At 41.9% G+C, this 21,532-nt stretch overlaps 1 protein-coding gene across 3 annotated transcripts in view; it reads left to right on the top strand.

Moving 5' to 3' along the window:
* The window catches only part of aasdh (aminoadipate-semialdehyde dehydrogenase), a 40,227-nt gene extending 24,080 nt beyond the window's left edge, over positions 1–16,147 (top strand). For 2 of the 3 annotated variants that reach the window (XM_041198909.1, XM_041198918.1), the window contains 7 exons: positions 1,577–1,796; positions 4,311–4,426; positions 6,489–7,359; positions 11,907–12,070; positions 13,378–13,503; positions 13,933–14,064; positions 14,706–16,147. In XM_041198909.1, the coding sequence (XP_041054843.1) occupies positions 1,577–1,796; positions 4,311–4,426; positions 6,489–7,359; positions 11,907–12,070; positions 13,378–13,503; positions 13,933–14,064; positions 14,706–15,122 (2,046 nt within the window). In that variant the 3' untranslated portion in view covers positions 15,123–16,147. Of the gene's footprint in view, positions 1–1,576; positions 1,797–4,310; positions 4,427–6,488; positions 7,360–11,906; positions 12,071–13,377; positions 13,504–13,932; positions 14,065–14,705 lie in introns of those variants that run through there. The other variant, XM_041198926.1, reaches the window with a different exon arrangement.
* The last annotated feature ends 5,385 nt before the right edge of the window (positions 16,148–21,532 follow it).

Genomic DNA, 21,532 nt, shown 5'->3' with positions numbered 1-21,532 from the left:
AGACTGAAACCCTGGAAGGTGTGTAGTCATTGACCCAGTCTAAGTTGGAGTGGCTTTGAGGGAATTCAGAGGCTTGATCTTCAAAAATGAAAAGTTTGGAGTCCCTCGTGAGGGAGAGTGAGTTTCAACGAGATTGGTTGACTCATAGTGCTCACTGATGTCTGAGTGAGTTGCTGAGAAATTCGTGGGACCTATCTTGGTTTTAATTGCTATTTATTGTACAGTGTGGTGTATTTGACTACAATTTGCCTGTTAACTCCCATGTATGTTATATTAACCCTGAATGTTCAAAACCCGTGGAATCTTGTGGTTTTATTCTCTTAGCAAGTGTCTTGAATTTCAAAATTTGTCTTCTTTGAACTTACTTACCAAAAACCTGGGGGTCTGGTCTAGAATCTACTGCACTCAACCAGGCAAGCTGGGAGTATTCCATCACACTCCTGACTTGTACCTTGTAAATGGTAGACAGGCTTTGGAGAGGCAGACAGCAAGCTACTAGCTCCCTCGTCCCTCGGGGAATTCTGCTGGAGCAAAGTAGAGTCGGGGTAAGAAAGCACAATGCCTCCTTTATACAGCACTAGCTGCTGTATGGTAAGTTTTAAGGTCCACTTGAATATTAGTGAATGATGAGTGAATGAATGGGTGAGTGGGTGACGTGGGTGGGGTGATTGGGTTGGTGGCTGGGTTGAGTCAGGGGTACCTCGGTTCGGGTGGGTTGGGGGAAGGGTTGGTTTGGTCAGGAGGGTAGCTGGGGGTGAGGTGGGATGTTGTTGGTTGTGTAGTTATCCAGGTGTTAAACTAGATTTTAACCTGTCTAACATTTCCTATGTTAAGTAAGGAAAAGTAAGTACTGTGGAACTTTGTGCAAAGTCTCCAACTCTAATTTGGGTCCCAGGGTGCAGGAGAATTGCCCATTGGAAGTTTGAACTTCCCAGGCAATTTCCACTTAGGACCAGGTCAGGACTTACATAGGGTCCCGACGTGCATCTTCAGTCATACATCGGCCTTCAATGATCCAGCAACTAGAAGATTTGGTCCAGTATTGATAGAAGTATAACAGAGCACAAGTATTCTGAGGTAATTCACATTTAATTGCTCCTCAGGAGTGCAGTCATCTGAGGCACCCTGGGGAGCACATACCCTAAATGATGGGAAATGGCCAGGAGTATACTTTACAAGACCTAGAGAGCAAGAACCCAGGAAATCCATAACAAGCATTAATGTTTATTAACAGTCTGACAGAATATTTTCTGCTGATGTCTTCTTCAATACCCTGGTATTATAATCACCTAGCCTCTGCCCTGCTGTAAATCAGGTTTCTGTAATTAGGACAAAAACATAAAAGATAATTAAATGTAATGTCTCTGCAAGACTATAATGATTTGATTTTTTTAAGGGACAGTATGAGAATTATGGGAGTCAAAATTACCAATAGCCAAGATAAATAAAAAGAATTATGCTCTGATTACATTATCACATTATGCCCTTTAATAAACTCAGATTGCTTTTGTTGTGAAATCAGCAAAGATGCATTGAATTTTCTTAATGCTGAAAAGCAAATTATGAATGTTTCTAGGTAGCTGAAGGTTTGAAGCAAGTGGAAACCTGCGCAGTGACCAAATATGATCAAGATAAGCTAGTTCTATTTGTAGTGCCCAGGGACATTGCTGAACTGCGTAAAGGAGGTACCACTAATTTCCGCAGAGATATCCTCCTTGAACTTGGAAAACATCTCTCTTCCCATGCTATTCCAGATGATGTTGTCCAGATCAATTCATTACCATTTACAACTCATGGTAAGCAAACTTCAGTTTAACATCCTGAATGGTGTGTTGTATTTGTGTGCTGTTCTTGCTTTCTTAAACATGACCGACGTTTTGGTTTGCATTGATAACATATTCTAATATAATTTTAACTGAGAAAATTGAGCACAGTGCTTTGGAACAAAACAGGTCTGGAAAATGCAAAGTGTTCTAACAATACTACATAGAAGTTTGCACCTGTAAAGGAGGCTAATTGGTTCATCATAAGTTTGCTTGAACAATTTAAAATTAATTCTTCTGGCTTACTCTCTTACTTCTATATCTCCCTCTGCTTCAGATATTTATCCACTTCCTTTACAAGAAGCAACCACATCCTGTCTTTCTATAATGGTTTGCTATAAGGTATACACGGTATTCTTATTCAGGCCTTATACATATTTATTATTGTCTTGATCATATTTATTATAGCCACTTTGCTATTATCCTGTATGCTCCATCTATAAAACCCAGAATACTGAGAGTCTGGGGCTTTTATTTATGGCTTTATGTGCACTTGCAATTTCACTTTCAAGGAATTATATATTTGAACTCCCAAATTTCTCTGCTCATTTATTTTGTGTCTTTCCATTGAGTTTATACTCCCAAAGGAAACTTTTAAGCGTTTACAGGGAAAAATATCTTGTCTTCCTTTTATAATGAAATTTCTTACTCCTGTGTTTTTTTAAAAATTCATTCATTGATGTGGGTGTCGCTGGCATTTATTGCCCATCCTCAGTTGCTCTTGACAAGGTGCTGGTGAGCTTGAACTGCTGCAGTCCCTTAGGTGTAGGAACACCTATGGTGCTGTTAAGGAGGGAGTTCCATTATTCTGACCCAGCGACAGTGAAGGTATGCCAACATAGTTCCAAGTCGGGATGGCGAATGGCTTGGAGGGGAACTTCCAGGCAGTTGTGTTCACATGCGTCTGCTGCCCTTGTCTTTCTAGATGGTAGTCATGGGTTTGGAAGGTGCTGTCTAAGGAGTTACTCACTAAGTGAGTTCCTGCAGTGCATCTTGTAGATGGTACACACTGCTGCCACTGTGTGTCGTTGGTGGAGGGAGTGAATATTTATGGATGGGGTGCCAATCAAGTGGGCTGCTTTGTCCTGGATGATGTCAAGCTTCTTGAGTGATGTTGGAGCTGCGCTCATCCAGGCATGTGGAAAGTATTCCATCACACTCCTGACCTGTGCCGTGTAGATGGTGGACAGGCTTTGGGGAGTCAGGATTCCTCGCCTGTAATCTGCTCTTTTAGGCACAGTATTTACATAGCTAGTCCAGTTCAGTTTCTGGTCAATGGTAACCCACAGGGTGTTGATGGTGGGGGATTCAGCAATGATAATGCCATTAAATGTCAAGGAGTGATGGTTAGATTCTCTCTTGTTTGAGATGGTCATTGCCAGGCACTTGTGTGGCATGAATGTTCCTTGCCACCTGTCAGCCCAAGCCTGGATATTGTCCAGGTCTTGCTGCATTTGTACATGGGCTGCTTCAGTATCTGAGGAGTCATGAATGATGCTGAATATTATGCAATCATCAGTGAACATCCCCACATTGACCTTATGATGGAAGCAAGGTCATTGATGAAGCTGCTGAAGATGGCTGGGCCTAGAACATTACGCTGAGTAACTCCTGTAGTGATGTCCTGGAACTGAGATGATTGACCTTCAACAACCATAACCATCTTCCTTTGTGCTAGGTAAGACTCAAGCCAGCAGAGAGTTTTCCCCTGAGTCCCATTGGCTGCAGTTTTGCTAGGGCACCCCTTGATGCAATACTTGGTCAAATGCTGCCTTGATGTCAGACAGTCACTCTCACGTCTAAAGTTCAGCTCTTTTGTCCATGCTCCAAGCTTAATTTAAGGAGCCCAAGTCCACCAGTATACTTCTGGGCCTTCTTTTGCTCTGTATTGATTATCTTGTCCATCTGGTCCCACCAAACACACTTTCTTATTCTGCCTGCAAGAATAGTCACAGAAAGCTTCAAGTATTTTTTTTTTGCACTAGTAAAAATGTCTATTTGAAGCCTTTCTAAAATACAACCCTTTTATCCAGATCCTGATTTAGCACTTTGTTCTCCACATTTTCTACACTTTGCTTAATCAGAAACTTATGTAATTATGTAATGTAATTCTTCAGTGAATTCAGTACTTACTGTACTAGGTGTCATTTTCCTTTGTAAGTTAACTAAGGAAACATGAAACTATTCCTTTTGCTAAGTTTATTTAATGGCTTCCTCCTTTTCTGATTATGTCACCTGATTTTCTACCTTGGTTTTGCATAAAAATATGATAAAAATGCATCTATTTTATTTATTGCATTATGTTTTTAAAAAACTTGTTCTGTTTATAGCTACTTTGTGCAAATGAGATTATTTCAAAGAAATGCACACCAACTGTCACACTGCAATAACGTTTTTCTTCAGAACTTCTTGTTGTGGACCATTAAGTTGATATTGGGTCAATTGAAAACCATAGAAACACACATTTGCATTACCTGTTATAACTAGGCAAAGTAGATCGAACGACTTTGATTCAGACATATCAAGAACGGACAAAGACAAAGAATTCAAACTACATGCTGGGAAAAAAAGAGCTTTGGGAAAGTATTCATCAGCTTTGGAAGGTAAGCTTTTTATGACTTCATTATTGGCTGGTTCATTTCCTTACTTATATCTAAATTAATTATGAATAACTGCTACACCACAGAATAGATGATTGGCAGTCATCAGACTCTTTAATCATCTGTTGTTATAGGAACTGAAGTAGGCCATTCCCCTTTGAGCCAGTTCCGCCATGCAGTGAGATCATGGCTCATGTGTATCCAAACCTCGTCAAGCTGCCTTGCCTCCATATCACTTCATACCCTTAGCTAGTAAAACTACATCCATGCATTAATTTTCTGATATCGTCTTAAGTTAAAGTGCTCAGTCTACAATGCCTACAATCTAAAATTGTTGGGAGTGCAGCTCCAGCAACTCTCAAGAAAATCAACATCATCCAGGAAAAAGCAACCTGCTTGATTGTTAACCCAATAACCACCTCCAACATCCACTCCTTCCACCATCGATGCACAGTGGCAGCAGTATGTACCATCTACCAAGATACACTGCAGCGACCCACCAAGGCTCCTTCAACAGCACCTTTCAAACCCACAACCTCTACCATATAAAGGACAAGGGCAGCAGATGCATGGGAACACCACAGCCTCCAAGGTCCCCTCCAAGTCACACACTATACTGACTTGGAACTATAACGCTGTTTCTTCACTGTTGTTGGCTCAAAATCCTGGAATTCCCTCCCAGACAACAATGTAAATGTATCTATAACACATAGACTGCAGCGGCTCAAGAAGGCGGCTCACCACCACCTTCTCAAGGGCAATTAGGGATGGGCAATAAAAATGCTAGCCTAGCCAGCAACAACCATGTCTCATGAAAAAAATAAAAAAGGATTCCACATTGTTTCTCCTTAACCTTCCATTAATATGAATAGTGTACCAACAAATTAAGGACAATTGATGATTTAAAGAATTTGATGACTGCCTATCCTTATTTCTCTGGTGCAATGTGGTGACATCTAGTGTTCTCTATATGCAACTACACAGCTGAGTTACTTTGTTATTAAAGTATTTGGCACACTAAAATTAAAATAAAGTCACAGAGTGTGAGTGAAAATATTCAAGTAATATTGCAAGTAGAAACACTGCCATTAGTATACTAGAAGTACGTTGATAACGATTCATTGATCAGCTTAAAGAATATTACTAAATCGCCTGAGAAGCAATTCGGTGAATACTACTTCAGTTTGATAAACCTTCAGAAAGTATAGAAAATCTGCCTCTGTAGGAAAGAGCTGATCTTAATCAGCAGTTGAAAATTAATCCATGAAACCTTTTTTATTTAATGGAGTTATTATAAGGAAGACGATTTATGCCATTCTGCAAATATATGTATCTTTGAGAGCTCCAAGGATATGTAGTTACTTGTGATTCTATTGTCTTTCAGTTCAGGAGTTATGATTAAATGTATCTTTAGAAGTATAGAGAATCAGAGTTACAAATTTAATTAACTATAACTTTTCTAAAACAAAGAACCAGTTTGCTGTAGTCATAACTGCAAACCTGCAGCCGGACTCAAATGTCTAGTGCATTTATTGTATATACCGTGCCAATTGATTGATCATCAAAGTTTTTCTAGTTCCGGCTCTTGAAATTCATGAGTATTATGAAAAATATGTTTTATTGCCCTTTATCGGAAATATTTAACAGTAGCATTCAGTATCATTGTTTATTTTATAAATGTCTATGTTTCTCTATCAAAGAGCCAGTTTAGACATGGGCTAGCCTTTGAAAGCATTCTAAATTTCTATGGTTCTATATTTATCTTGTGATACAGAAATGTTACAAATTCATTTTTTAAAATTTAACTGAAGCTGTATTGATCATTTGGGAATATACATAATTAAATATATGCATTTAAAAAAACACATCTCAAAGAAAAATCTCGCTTTATAAATTATATTCCTTTATTGTCTCTATTGTTTCTTCAATGAATTCTATAAGGCTGGATAAGTTGAACCAATACCGAATGCATGTCATAACATGTAATTAACCTGTCCAATTTTTGCTTTATGGTAGATTTAACAGGTAGCCCATATAGTTTCTTTATGCATGTGTATGTTTGCAGGTTGTACTCAATCTTCCAGAAGATCTGCCAGATGTCTCTGAAAATTGCATGTTCTTGTACAGCGGAGGGGACTCCCTAAAAGCTTTGAGACTTGCAGAAGAAATTGAGACACTTTTAGGACAAACAGTATTTGGACTTACTGAAGTTATTTTAAATTGTTCTCTTCTGGACATTTACCATCATATTAACAATACCATATTCTGTGAAGCTAAGAATAAGGAGGAACTTGATAAAAATGACAGAAAAATGAAAAGAAAAAGGATTAAAGATGAAACTCCAGGGTCTCAGCCAAAGCGGATTGAACAGTGGCAATTGACAGCAACTTTCGCTAACGTTACTACTATAAGTAGAGGGAGTCAGATCACAAAACTAAACTCTACTGTAAGTTACAAAAATTGTGGAAATAGTCCTGATATAGCAGAAGGAAAAGAGTTGATGGATGATGAACCAAATGGTAAAGAGAAGGAAGAAAATGATTCTTCTAATGTGTCTGAAAATATGAATGCCAGTATATCATTCAATGACGAGAAAATGCCTGTTAAGAATAGCTATTGGGAATCATTTGCAAACAAAGTAGTAAAACCACTACACGTTGATGGAAAGTTCATTCCAGAAGATCTTGTTGTCAATTGTAGAACTGTATCCTTGAAGATCAGGTGGAAATCTGACACTGCAAAATGTGTTGATGCATCTCCTCTAGTGGTAATATCAGGGGATAATGGCTCAGATGAAACTGTGTACATTGGATCTCACTCGCATAGGATGCAGGCAATTGATGTGCTTTCTGGAAAGATAAAATGGGAGAGGATTCTTGGAGATCGGATTGAATCATCTGCATGCATGTCCAGATGTGGAAATTTTATTATTGTAGGTATGAAACCATATTTTTGCTGCTTAGGCTACATTGTAATAACTTGGCCAAATAACTGGAGCAAGAAACAGAATTTGACTGTATCTAGGCTAAATTATCTTGCTTACAAACCAGAATTCCCAAATCTGGAAAGTTATTTATGTCACTTAAAAGAAGTTGAGAAAACTCATTGATGACTACAGGGCATATTGCAGCAGGAAATAATATTATTTTAGAGTATATCTTAAACAGTTTATGTTGCTTCTCCTCTGCTCTAATCTTTGAACACAGCAGAGTAAGAGAACCAACGAATAGCAGCAAGCTTTTCTAATATACCTGAGGGACTAACACCAATCTACTTAGTTTATTACTTCCCCTGTTAAGATACTCAGAATACTGAATGGCCACAAAATCCAATATAGCCTGAAAATGGGCATGGGCATCACGATGTGCAATTAACATGCCTGCTTTCTGTCTGATGCAGATAGCAATGACCTGCTTGACGTGTTTAGCCTGCTCATTACCTTGATTATAGTGTGTAGCCGCATGTGTGAGAGGATAGCACTGCTTAAAACTAGCCTGAGCCTCTTATGGGCTGCACCTTTCTCTTGAACATCTCTCCCTTGAGATACCCAAAAACTGAAATCTGGCTAGGCAGTGCTGCAGAAGCAAGAAGTGGAAGAAGGAGAAGAGGCTGATGAAGAAGGAACATCGTTACTCGCTCTCACACTCACAGCTACCAGCTCAGATGCTAACACTGTGTATCTCAGAGGGTAGCTTCGAGGCGAGATCTGCATGTGGTGTGTTTCCAGGTATGAGTAACACATGTGCCAGCTTTCCAGTGCACAAGGTCACATGAGTTCTCCTGCTTTAGGTGAACACTTTGCTGGTGCAATCTACAGGTAAAAGTTGAAATGCTTGCTGCATTTCAGTCCTGCTAGAAAGCCTGTGGTTTCTGTCTAGCATGGAAGCCACTGGGGTAGCACTGCATAGGAGCACTAAACAAGCAAAGCCACAGAAGAGAGGCACTGAAGGAATACACAAGGACAGGGGTGATTAGTTAACTTTTGAAGGAAATGTTAGGTGATTCAAGTACAGGAACAGGGATGTCTTGCTGCAATTATACAGGGCCTTGGTGAGACCACATCTGGAAGTGTTGTGCAGTTTTGGTCTCCTTATCTGAGGAGGAATGTACTTGCTATAGAGGGAGTGCAACGAAGGTTTACCCAACTGATTCCTGGGATGGCGGGACTGACATATGAGGAGAGATTGACTCGATTAGGATTATATTCACTGGAGTTCAGAAGAATGAGGGGGGATCTCATAGAAACCTAGAAAATTCTAACAAGACTAGACAGGGTAGATGCAGGAAGGATGTTCCTGATGATGGGGCAGTGCAGAACCAGGGGTCGCAGTCTGAGCATATGGGGTAGACCATTTAGGCCTGAGATGAGGAGAAATTTCTACACCCAGAGAGTGGTGAGCCTGTGGAATTCGTTACCACAGAAAGTAGTTGATACCAAAACATTGTATGTTTTCAAGAAGGAGTTAGATATAGCTCTTGGGGCAAAAGGGATCAAAGGGTATGGGGAGAAAGTGGGAGCAGGCTATTGAGTTGGATGATCAGCCATGATCATAATGAATGGCGAAGCAGGCTCGAAGGGCCAAATGGCCTACTCCTGCTCCTAGTTTCTATGATTTGATTAATAAAGTTGGTTTCATATGTTTGGTTGCGGGCTTTTGTTTCAGCATTTTGACCAATAAGACATTGTAATAGTCTTTTGTAATGGTCAGTGATATAAGGAAGCTAAAGTGCAGGAAGTATGGTTACATTCACTTGTACTGTATTCGAATAAGCTGATCATGAACAGCTCAGTCAGAGAGGGAATATATGATGGTTACCTCCTACTTTCGTTCTTCTGTTCCTCCTCTTCTGCCACTCATGTATGCCTGGTGGCAAGGACTTTTTCCTCATGATGGTGAAGTTATGCAGGATGTAGCAGACCACAACAAATCATGACACAGCTTCTAGTAAATACTGCAGGGCTCCGTCAGTGCAGGTAGCAGAAGCAGTGCTTAAGCAGAACAGTGGCCTGCTCAATGACATTTTGTGTGGCAGCATAGTTCTCATTATACATATGCTGCCCATGAGTCTGTTGGTTGAGCATGGAAGCCATGTGGTCAGTGGATGGTCCTTGCCACAGTAGCTAGTCTCTGGTTTCTCAGATGCCTTAACTGCTGCTAGTACAGCGGACTGGTGCAGAATAAAGGCATCAAGACTACTGTCAGGATACAGGGGATCCTGCATGATGTGCTCAGTTTGGGTACTCATCAGCTGAACATTGAGGGATTGGAAGCTTTTACAATTGCAGTACATCTCTGAGTTGGCACACTGTGCCCGGAATGTGACCTGTGTGCAGTCAATGGCACCTTACACCATGGGGGATTTGAAATTCTGGTGAAACTGCATGCTGGCTTCACCTGATTCTCTCTGGAAGAGGAAAATACAATGTATTCTCCTCTTTGCAGCCAGCGCATTAGTGACCTCCCTTATGCAATACAGTGGATGGCAAACCATGAGATATTGCAGACGAAAAGAGGTTTATGGCTATGATCACGTTTACAGCCACTGGCCTTGCCGAGCTTTGAGACTGCAGGCCTGCCTGCAGCAGTTGGCAGATTTGAATCAGAACCTCCTTTATGAAATAGATATTGCATACGCTGTTCCTTGCTGAGGTTGAGATCGGTGAATTGTTCCCCAAAGACCTTGGGTGGATTTGCCCTCCTGCTGAGAGCCTTTCTCACCCTCCTCATCAACCTTTTTGAGTAGCTTGCCCTCCTCTTTGTTGCTTTAGCTCCTCCCTGTTTTGTTGTGGGTTAAGGGGGATCAAAACTACATGGTCAGAGCAGAGCAACCTCACCACATGTTACACGACTTCCTGTAGACATTACCAACTTCAAGCAGCAATACAAACCTCCAAACAGTCCAAGTCAGCAAGAGCCAGTCGAAATCAATCAACCTGAAAGTAGTTAATGATTCCTTTGCATAGCACTGACACTGTGGTGGGGGATGGGTGACGCAAGGAGAAGGGTCCTTCCTGCTGCTGAAGCCACATTGACCCGTGTGCGGTAAAGAGAGTGTGTTAGCTGGGGCATGAGATTGAAAATGGTACCAACAGAGTCAAATTGGCATTATATATTGATGTCACAGCCTGTCTACTCTGCATATTTCCAGCACATACTTCCAGCAACTGCGCTAGTGATCTATATCCAAAGTAGCATTTGGTTTGGATCGCCCCAGAAGTATTCATGTGGCATGGATCCATTTTGGACCCATAACAATACCCATAGCACTGGTGGTTTCAGGATGCCAAAATATATTAAAGCTCCACTTCTCTTTTCTCCACATTCTCCTGTTCTCCTTTTTCTATCTCTTCCCTTTCCCTGCTTAGCCTCTCCCCTTCCTCTCCTTTCTCATTCTCCCTCCTTCTTTCGGGTTTCCCATCTTGGTCCAGTTCCCTCCCAGCCCGTACTTGATCTGCAAACTGCACATAACCTTGACAGCTCAGCCCAGAGAAGGGAGCAGGGAGGCGGCGGGTGGCATACAATCAAGGGAGAAGACGGGGAGTGTCAAACCCATCGCCTTCCCGGCTCCCTGCGATTCAGTTGTGGGTGGGGATCTTCGGGGACGGCACCCCCCCTCCTGCCGACTCCCACAGTGACCAATTCAGCGCCTCAGATAACTACTGATATTCTACAAGTGCCAGGGGGCCTTAGGTCATGGGGAGAGGCCACCTAGCAAAAGCTGGTGGCCTCCTTGTGGGGTAGGGGGAGTGGGGGATCTCCTGATTGGGTATTTGGTGGTCCAAAGAGGTTTTCTCTCTCTTTTTTCCCCCCACCCACAAACAGAGGAAGGGGCCTGCCTAACTGGCCCTTGGAGCTTGTTTCATTGTTCCTGGGCCAGCACCATGGTTCCTGGGCCTGACTGGTTTGCAATAGTGCAATGGCCACCGACCCTGATGGCTTTACTGGGACTGAGGAGTTGCTGGACCTCTCATTGGCCGGTAGCTGTTGGAGTCAGGATCTTCACCCTTAAAGGAATGGAAGCTCTGACATCAGGCTTGATGGGCATAGAATCGCGTCAGGGCTCCTGGGAACAGCTGCGACAGTGTTGCCCCTGGCTTTTGTGCCTCCTGTCAGGGCCACTGCTGCCACCATTAAGTTCAACCCCTCGTGCAGCACCACAGAAGATGAATAAATTGTCCCATTTAAAAAAAGAAAATTTTATTTGTATAGCACCTTTCACAACCTCAGAAGGTCCTAAAACTACTTTATAGGGCTCGAAGTTAAATTTTGTTTAATAGCTCTTCTGTGAAGCACCTTAAGACATTTTACTCCATTAAAGGAGCTAAACAAAAGCAAATTGCTGTTGATGTAAAACACGGTATTCAGGGTTTCAGAAAATTGTCACAACACTCCGATTATTTCAATTTTCAGTCCTCCATATTTAAATTCATATATAAATATAAGGTCTTAGTGGTAATTAAATTGTGTGATTTATTGCCCAGGTTGTTATGATGGTTCCATCAGTGTGCTAAGAGAGAATGATGGGGAAACGCACTGGATCTTTTGGACTGGGAATTCAGTAAAAAGTTCTCCAGTTATGGATCCTGACCTAGGACTGGTCTTTGTTGGATCACATGACCAAAACATCTATGCTTTGGACATTCTTGTAAGAATTTCAGCTGTTCTACTTTATTAGCAGTTTAAAAATCTGGGTTTTTGAACAACTCATTTTGGGAAATGGATACTTTAGAAATTTCATTTTCTTTGTCAGAAATGTTCCATAATTCATTATGTTACAAATTAGTTGTAATGTACTCTCCCATGTTCTCTATACAACAATCTATAGCACCTTTAACATAGTCTAAAAAGACCCAAGGCACTTCAGAGCATCATTATCAAAGAAAATTTGACACCAAGCCACATAAGGAAATATTTTGGCAGCCAATGTTTGATCTAAAAGATAGGTTTAAGGAGTATCATAAAGGAGCAGGGAGAGGCAGATAGGTTTAGGGAGGAAATTCCAGAGCCAAGGGCATGGACAGCTGAAGACACAGCTGCAAATGGAGAGACAAATGAAGTGGGGGATGGACAAGAGGTCAGAATGGTAGGAATTCCGAGTTCTCTAAGGGTCAAAGGTAACATTCCCTCTAATTTCTTTTGGACTCCATGGGCGAGTTGTTAAAGTGTGCAGCCTTTTGTAGTTCGCAGGTGAAGTGTGCAACTTTTATACATTTTTTTAGTGGCAACTTGAACAGACTGACTTGTGCGCTGTGTACATGGAAATTTTTGGATTGCCATGCAACCGCATAGCTTAGAGGGGATGTTTGGTTTGTACAGTGGGAGACCATGGAGGAATTTGAACTCAAGAATGTGTATTTTAAATTTGAGGCTTTGCTGGACCATGAGCAAAAGGGTGATAGGTGATTGGGGACTTGGGGTGAATCAGGATATGGCAAACAGATCTTTGGAAGAGCTGAAGCTTACGGATTGTGGAAGATGGGGGGCTAGCTAGGAGAGCATTGGAGTGATTGAGTCTGAAGGTAACAAAGTTATGAAGAGGGTTTCAGCAGCAGATGGGCTGAGACATAGTTGGCAGCAGGCAATACAATGGAGGTGGAACTATATACAATACACCTTGGACAGCCTTACTCTGCTAAATGATGGAATTTCCCTTTTATCTGTGCAGGGTTGCATTAAGTATAAATTTAAAACCTGTGACTTTAGGTCAAGATTGTGATAAGAGAGATTCAGGAAGTTTTGTCTGCTAAATTTGAGTATGATCCAGTCTGCCTAAGATAGTATTCTAGCAGATAACATTATCAAAGTTCTCAAGCTGATCTGTTATTATGTTATTTATGTAATCAGTTAAAAATGGTCTATTAATTATTACCCTAAAGATGAAAAATCCAGTGTTTTTCGTATCAAAACCAAAATTCTTTACTTTTATAATTGCTTGTTATTTTCTATGCATAGGGTAAAGTGTGTGTCTGGAAATTGCACTGTGGAGGAGGTGCTGTGTTCTCAACTCCTTGTTTAAATAAATCACCACGAATACTGTATATAGCAACCCTTGGAGAATCATTGGTCGCTGTCAATCCAGTAAGTGGCTAATAAACAATCAATAAATGAAGTTTGTGCTACGTAACACCATCTCCTTTGTGAGCAGCCTAATTATTTGTCCAATAGTACAAATTCTATGAATTACATTGTAAATAAATGCAAGTTATTTTGTAATATGTCATTCACAATATGGCAAGACAAACAATGATTTGAATTTATACTGTTTATATTGAACATTTTATGTTTGCAAAGGAAAGAGATTAATCAGAAATAAGCAAATCTGTCAAACTTCTATTTAGATAAATATAACTATGCTTCGATCCTTGAGAAGCATGAAAAAAGATGAGATACTACGGATGTTCATATTTTTAAAAATGGAAATTGCTTTAGATATATCTGAATATTTTAAAATAATTTAACGAACATGGAAGGAAAAACAGCATTTAGATTTTTTTCTTATTATTACAGGACACTGGGAGTGTAGTTTGGAAACGTTCCTGTGGCAAGCCTTTATTTTCTTCACCACGGTGTACTTCACAGAGTGTGTACATTGGTTGTGTTGCTGGTAGCCTGCAATGTTTTAGTCATAATGGTGATCAGGTACAATTTGAATTGACACTTAAGTACCTAAGAAGTATTTTGACTTAGTATCTGTCTAAACGTTGTCACATTTTGAGCTAATATTTAAAATAAATTTAACTAATCCTTTGAGGTGCCAGGTAATTTTGTTCCAGATGTATTTGATTTGTATAACAATTCTAAAGTATATTGGTTCCCTTTGTTAGAAATATGCATGACTGAACTTGTAGACCCTGCTAAATTAACTCACTCAGGTGTCAGCTTTGGCTAGTAGTACTTTTATCTCTTGAATTGGAAGGTTGTGGATTGAACCCCCTCTCCATAATCTAAGCTGACAGTTCAGTGCAGTATTGAAGAAGTGTGGCACCTGTCTGGCCCCCCATATGGACATAAGATCCAGTGACGGTTATCAGGGAAAAGCAGGAGATGCCTTGTGGTATCCTGGCCAACACTTATCGCTCATCCAACCTAACTAAAACATAATCGTTAATCTCATAGGTATTTGTGAGCCTTTGTGTTATGCTGCATTTGACTATAAAGTAACAGTGACTACACTTCAAATGTAGTTAATTGTCTCTGAAGCAGCCTGAGATGTCATGAGGACTTAATATGTTATATAAATGCAAGTTTGTTCTTTCTTTAACATGGTTATTGACTTTTAGCTTTGGCAGTTCTCAACTGGGGGCCCGATCTTTTCTTCACCATGCATCTGCAATTTTGCTGCAACAGATCAGAAAATAATATGTGGATCTCATGACTGTTTTGTGTACTGCTTGGATGAAGATGGAAATCTGGTGTGGAAGTTTGAAACCAGCAAACAAGTATATTCAGTTCCATTTGTTTTTACCAACTGTGATCTTGATGATAGAACATTAGTAGCTGTGATCTCTACAGATGGAAACTTATGGATCTTGGCTGCAACAACAGGGGAATTGGTTGCTTCATATTCCCTTCCAGGCGAGGTATTCTCTTCACCAGTCTTGTGGAAAAAAACTCTTATTGTAGGTTGTAGAAATAACTATGTCTATTGTTTGGAGATGTCTGCACTGGAACAAAAAAATACAGATGGTCTTGGGTGAAAGTAAGTAGATCCATAATTAATTGCATGTTTGGAGTTGTCGGAATGCTTAATTTTGGATACTGATTCATTATAATCAGTCAAGCACAGGCAGTAGCAGTTCTTGAGCAAGTGTTACTTCCAGAGGCACTGGAAGTTTTGTGTAACTCCAAACACTGGAAAGGGTGTCAGTAACAAAATAAACAATTGTTTGGAAAATCTGGGATTACCAAACCAGGTTTTTATTGGTTTGGACAAGATCCTCTTATAACTCTCTGAGGATCAGTAGACTTAGCAATCATGGCTGAAAGTTAAATATGATCCATAAAAGAAGGAAAGCAACATCCATATTAAATCAAAATGCAGAGAGAGGTTTTTTTTTTAATTTAACCATTAAGAATGATTTCATCTAGCCCTGGTGTCTTTTATTAATCCTAGCTTGAAACTTCAGTTTGTGTGAGATCTAACCTGACGACACCATTATTTTATATCAGTGGTGCTATGTTAAGTTTTTAAGGCAGTTAATAAAGCAGGACAGCATTATCAATTATGGTATCAGTGAGTTAACATTTCTAACTATCCAACTTTGAAGAGAGAACTGGCTCCATGTTGTTTGGCTGGGAATTGCACAAGTCTGCTCATTCAGTGCCTGCTTCTGATTGTGAGAGAGATTCAGTGAGACCTTATAAGGTCTCTGTTTTTATCTCTCAGTTTTGAGGATAAAGCTGTTCAGCTTCCAACATTATTGATTATAATCATGATGCTCCTATATTCTTGAATGTGGGACAGACTTGATGGTCCAGCTGGTCTTTATTGTCTGTCAATTTATGTTTGTGTTAAGTTGTAAGGATGCTGCTGCAATAGATACAATCTGGATTGTTGCAGATTCTCCCAAATGTCAGGTAAGATCTGAGTAACTGACGGGGAAACTAGCAGACTTTGAAACAAAGCTCATATTAATGCATTTCGATATTCGGTACCATGTTATAAAAGAATCTAGCAAAACAGTTAAGCTATTTGTATACAAATAAATAAGAATTATTTTGAGTATTTTTAATTCACATGGAATCATTATATCAATAGTTTTCCTGGAGAATTTTGGCAGAATACAGATCATTTGCATAAAGTAGAATGGTTTGTGTTTAAGTTCATTATAATTATGGGCAATTTTTAGCATGCAAATACAATGGTGAACTACTCAAGCTACTAGAGTAGTTTAGAAGCTGGTAATCCATAGTGTGTGGGTCCCCAGAGCCCATCCACCACACAAGGCATAAGTCAGAAATGTGATGGAATAATTTTCACGTGGCTAAATAAGTACATCTGCATTAACACTCAAGCTGAACACCATTCAGGTTAAAGCAATCTATTTGATTAGCAGACCATCCACCACCTTAAACCACCGCCCCCTCTACCACCAGCAAACTGTGGCTGGAATGTGTGCTATCTAAAGGAAGAACTGCAGCAACTTGGCAAGGCATCTTTGACAGCACCTCCTAAACAAGCGATTTCCACTATCTAATGAATAAGCGCAGATGCATGGGAACATCATCACTTTCAAATCTCTCTCCAAGTCACACACCATTCCAACTTTGACATATATCACATTTCCTTCATTGTCCTTGGGTCAAAATTCTGGAACTCCCTATCTAACAGCATTGTGAGTACGTTCACCACATGGAGAGCAGTCGTTCAAGAAGCAGGCACCACTACCACCACCTGAAGGGCAACTAGGAACTGGCTATTAATGCTGGCCTTGCTAGCAACATTCATAAACCAGAAATGAATAATTTATAATACTGGGTAATAGAGAACTTAGCATCTTGTACTTACATATGTCCTTGGATTGAATCCAACTCTGACTAATACTCCAAAATATATTTGCATGGTGTCCAGGATAAAGGTGGAATGCCACTGGATGGAGCTAGAGAGTTGGAAAGTAACTCTTTCGAGTACTTTCCATCTGTTTTCAGATGAAGTTACACTGTTTCATAGTTTGCCATTGTGAGATTTGAACTCTTGATCTTGGGGTTACAAACCCAGTACCATAACCACTTGGCTTAATATTCCCCTTATTAGAGTCAATGATTTCTGTTCTGCTCAGGGGAAAGCACATCCTCACAAGGAAAAGTCGTCGGACGTTGTGAGAATTTACCAGTGATTGGCACAGGGAGACACCAGGTCAGCTGCCTGGTCCATTAGTTGCAGGAATAGTACCACAAAATTTGGCTCCACAGTGCCCAGTTTTTTGGCACTATATGTGCCATTTTGGTGAGGGCATTAGCATGCAGAGAATGGCCACTGGAAGCTGGTTTGATCCCACAACAGCTATTTTGGAGCTCATGGTTTAGCTAACAACCTCTTAACTTCGCACAGATAAACACATTCAGTAGCAGGAAGCAACCTCTACCAGCCTTATATGAAGGGATCATCAACTACTTTCAGTTAGTTGCTGGTTCATTTCTATAGCTGTTTGGTGGTTTCCATAGTTCTTTACAGTTCTAAAGTGGTGTGGCATCGGCTGAAGGACTTTGTCCTGATTTTAGGAATTAAGCATAGGTTCAGTAGTATGCATTCCCTGTGGACTACAGCATGACAGGGAAATTGAATAGAGACAATACAGAGCAGGACAAACTGCTGAAAGGGGGAGGGGGAGAAGAAGTCTGAGCAGGAAACTAAATTTACCAGGTGTGTTCACAGAGCAATTCTCTCTGAGCCTCAGTGCATCACAGTGTGTCAGATGTCTCTGCTTCACTAAGCAGGTCACCATTAAAATCTGCCAAATGCCACAGCTTCAGAGCAAGGTAAGCACATCTTTTGCCAAGTGTGGTGCCCAGAATTGGACATAATATTCCAGTTGTGACCTAAAGTGTTTTATTATTTCCTTATTGTACACTCAGCACTCCTCGGAGTCAGGTTGCTTGTGAATGCAGCCCAAAGCGGGTGGTAAACTCCATCTAAGGCTAAATACTGGCACAATACCTATAGTCAACAAGTACCGTCAGGGCAAGTTGAAAAGAACTTTGAGCAGAATTTTCTTTGCCCGCTGGCATCGGGAGTGTTCGGCTGCATGAGTGGACAATTTGCTGAGAAGGCCAACAATCAGTTTCACGAAGTCGTGAAACTAGTTTGCTATCATGCACTTTGCCCATCAGTGGCAGGCTGCATTTCCCATTGTCGGACAGGGGAACCTCATTGTAATTCATCTGCATTTCATTATAATCTCATCCCATCAGAATCATCCCCCTTACGTTGGATCAACCGCCCACGTCGGCAGGAAAACACACCAACGCAGAACACGTCTTGACAAGTGTGACGTGCAGAAGTCCGGACTTACCGCCAGGCCCTTGCTCACATCATGAACATCTGAGGAGCAGAAGATGCTGGACCATGAACGAATGTCCATGGTATACTGGGTGGATTCTCATGGACATGGCTCCGCCGCGAAGCAGCTCACAGAAGGTGGAAAGTTACCATTGAGGGTCTGCTCACAATGGATGATCATCGAGGGTGTGGAGAAGAAGTCCCAGTTGTGTTTGGGGGAGGAAGATGTACTGGGGGCTGGGAGAGGAAGGTCTAGGATTGGCTAGGGAAGAAAGGTGTGTCGGGGGGAATGAGGGTGGGGGTGTAGATGTTGGGGGATGAGGTTGGGAGAGGGGAGGAAGTACGGGGGAGAAGGGGGTATTGGAGGAGAAGACAGCAACTGTGGAGGTAAGTGTAAGGGTGGAGGAAAGCATGGGGAAGGAGTCCAGAGAGGGGAAGGAGTAAGGGTGGAGGAAGGGGGAAGGACTAAGGCAGGGGGTGGAGTCTGGGGATGGGGTGGGTAGGAGTTCCAAGAGGGAAAGGAATTCCAAGGGAGGTGGGGGAAAGGAGTCTGGAGCGGGGTGCAGGGCGGGGGGGGGTGATGTCCAGGTGAATGTGGAGAGGGAGGGCTCTGTTGAGTTCATGATTACCTCCTGGGTGGATTCGAGTGAACCGAGGGTGGGCGTGATAAGAGGGAATGATGAGAATGATTGAGGGCAGAGTGAGGCAGTAGGGTGGGAGGGTTAGGCTGCGACGGTATCGGTAGAAGGGACAGTGAAGGACACAGAGGCACCTGGGGGTGAGAAGGAGGAAGTTGGGAGGTTAACGTGGATGGTGGGGTGGGGGGGTGGGATTTTTGGGAAGGACGGAATGTGCATGTTCACCAGGACATCCCCAGAAGAAAACGGTTATGGCTGGTAGGTTACAAAGAGGAGGTGGAAGTTGATGCCAGGGAAGTCGATGGTGACAGGGAAATGGAAATGGGTGATTGGGGGAGGGACAAGGATGGGGGAAGCGCAAGAAAAACTGTAGCACTACCACACAGCCTAAATCGTAAGGGAAACCAGAGTCACGGTAGGCGAGAACAGGTGCTGCATGGGAGTGTGACCGGTGGGCGGGTGGAGATGCAGGTCAGCTGAAGATGGTCAACTGAAAGCGAACCCCAGCAGGCAGCATTGAAAATGCTCAGGATCTTGAGATGTGTGATGTGGAAAGAATCCGCATGCATGGGAGGGTGCTTGCACAAGGCTCCGAAAGGCCCTGCCCCACACGCTTCTCCCTCCTGAATCACTCATGGGTCAGCTGCATGCAGCTGAACCATTAGTTGGGGAGGGGTTGCAGTGGGAGGATTTGCGAGGTCTGTCAATGAAGTTGAAAGACACCATTACACATTATTTAGTGGAATTGAGTATTTTTTCAGATGGTAAATAGACAAAATGTGTTCACCCGTCCTATCAACTGTGATCAGAATTTCTTAACATTTGAACGTCTAAGACTTCCAAGTGCTGCCCTGACATCCGCAGCAGGGGTGGAGACAGCCTGTGCAATTCTCGGTCCTGTTATCTCTGATTACTTCGCCGTGTGCCATCTGGTGAGCCGAGGCCTTGGGGTCGCGGCTTGCTTTTGTTGTGTCTTTGATGAACGGACCACAGGAGACTCAGGTACAGATTACGATTGTTTATTCAAACAACTGCAAGGAGGGCACCATCTCAATACAGCTTGAGACAGCACTCTGCTAAACTACAAGTGTTCATCATATTTATACATTATTGGTCACGTACAAGAACAGTTTCCAGATTTCGATCTTGTCAACATATAGGTTTACATCAAACTGACAAGTCTAGTGACAAGTACATGTATTGTATGCCCCTATTTGTTTCTCACCCAGGCAGAGACCCCTCCCTCGCATCTAACCAAGACCATCTGTTCTTTCCCTATCTGCTGTAAACAGGCTCAATCTTAGTTGTTTTCCTACCTAAGGCTCCAGTCTGACTCCCAAAACACCCAAACTATCATATTTACATTCTTCTTCATCCAATGTGGCCTTGCTGATACTCACAAGCCCTGAGAATGTGCAAGGTTTAGATTTCTCTTTATCCAGCCTGGCCTTTAACTGTTAACTGCTTACGCGGACAGGTTTTGCCTGCTTGGATATTTTAAGTATTGATTCCCTTCAATGAGTTCTTATTGTATTCCTTTATTTCCCCCTAACAGTACCCCCTTTTGGCCCTTGGCTTAGCCCAAGGTAGCCAACTACAGTGGTGTTGTCCCCCCCTTTATGCACCGCCACCCATTGATGCTGGCCAGTCATCCAGCTTTGGCACGTAAAGGGTACGGTTACTGGTCAAATCATCATTATCATCTGGTCCTTTAATCCGAACCTCTGGCTTACCAAATTCCTGCTCCACCTACTAAATCTCCCCCAACACCACCTTTTTTGTGACCTGCGGGTGCGGCATATTAAGTACATTAGATACATAATCAATATCAGCTGAAGTATGACTAGGGCATGGGAGATAATCCGAATGCAGGGGTGTATCTGTACATTCGAGCCCCAATTCCACAGATCCTCCCACCAGGTGGAAGCACCTATTTATTCAGTATCCGTCCTTAAGGCTCTAACCTGTTGCTGCAGTGTGTAGTAAGTTCTGTATATCTGCTGAGCCTGTCCCCGAATTGCAGTGAGATGCTCTGGCAATAGGGGAATTTCATAGGAGAACTGGTTCAAATACTGTGTCAGATTATCCTTAAGGCTTTCCTTGACCTAAATAATAGTCGTTCCTCTCTTGTATATTTCAACCAGTTCCACCTTCCCCACCCTTGCTGGCACCTGTGGGTGTAGGCACACCGAATGATTGTGGATGGGGCATATCTGGTTACCCCCATACTGGATTCTTTCCTGCCATGTGGTGATACAATATCTCCCATTCCCTGTGTATGCAACATGGGTTGGTTCTTTTGCAGCCCATATAGTTTCCATTGTACAGTTTGCGGCTACTTTAAATCCACACTTCGCTTCCTCCGTCTCATATATCAGATGTGCACATACCACTGCAGTGGCTTCTATGCTACACCCTTCTAATGTGGTGCTAACTATATTTCCTTCTATGTCTACTGCGTATGGCGGAA

This window comes from Carcharodon carcharias, chromosome 1 (genome assembly GCF_017639515.1).
Source record: "Carcharodon carcharias isolate sCarCar2 chromosome 1, sCarCar2.pri, whole genome shotgun sequence".
Classification (NCBI taxonomy): Eukaryota; Metazoa; Chordata; class Chondrichthyes; order Lamniformes; family Lamnidae; genus Carcharodon; species Carcharodon carcharias.
The sequence above is the reverse complement of the archived record's forward strand: the minus strand, read 5'-3'. Positions and strand labels throughout refer to the sequence as shown.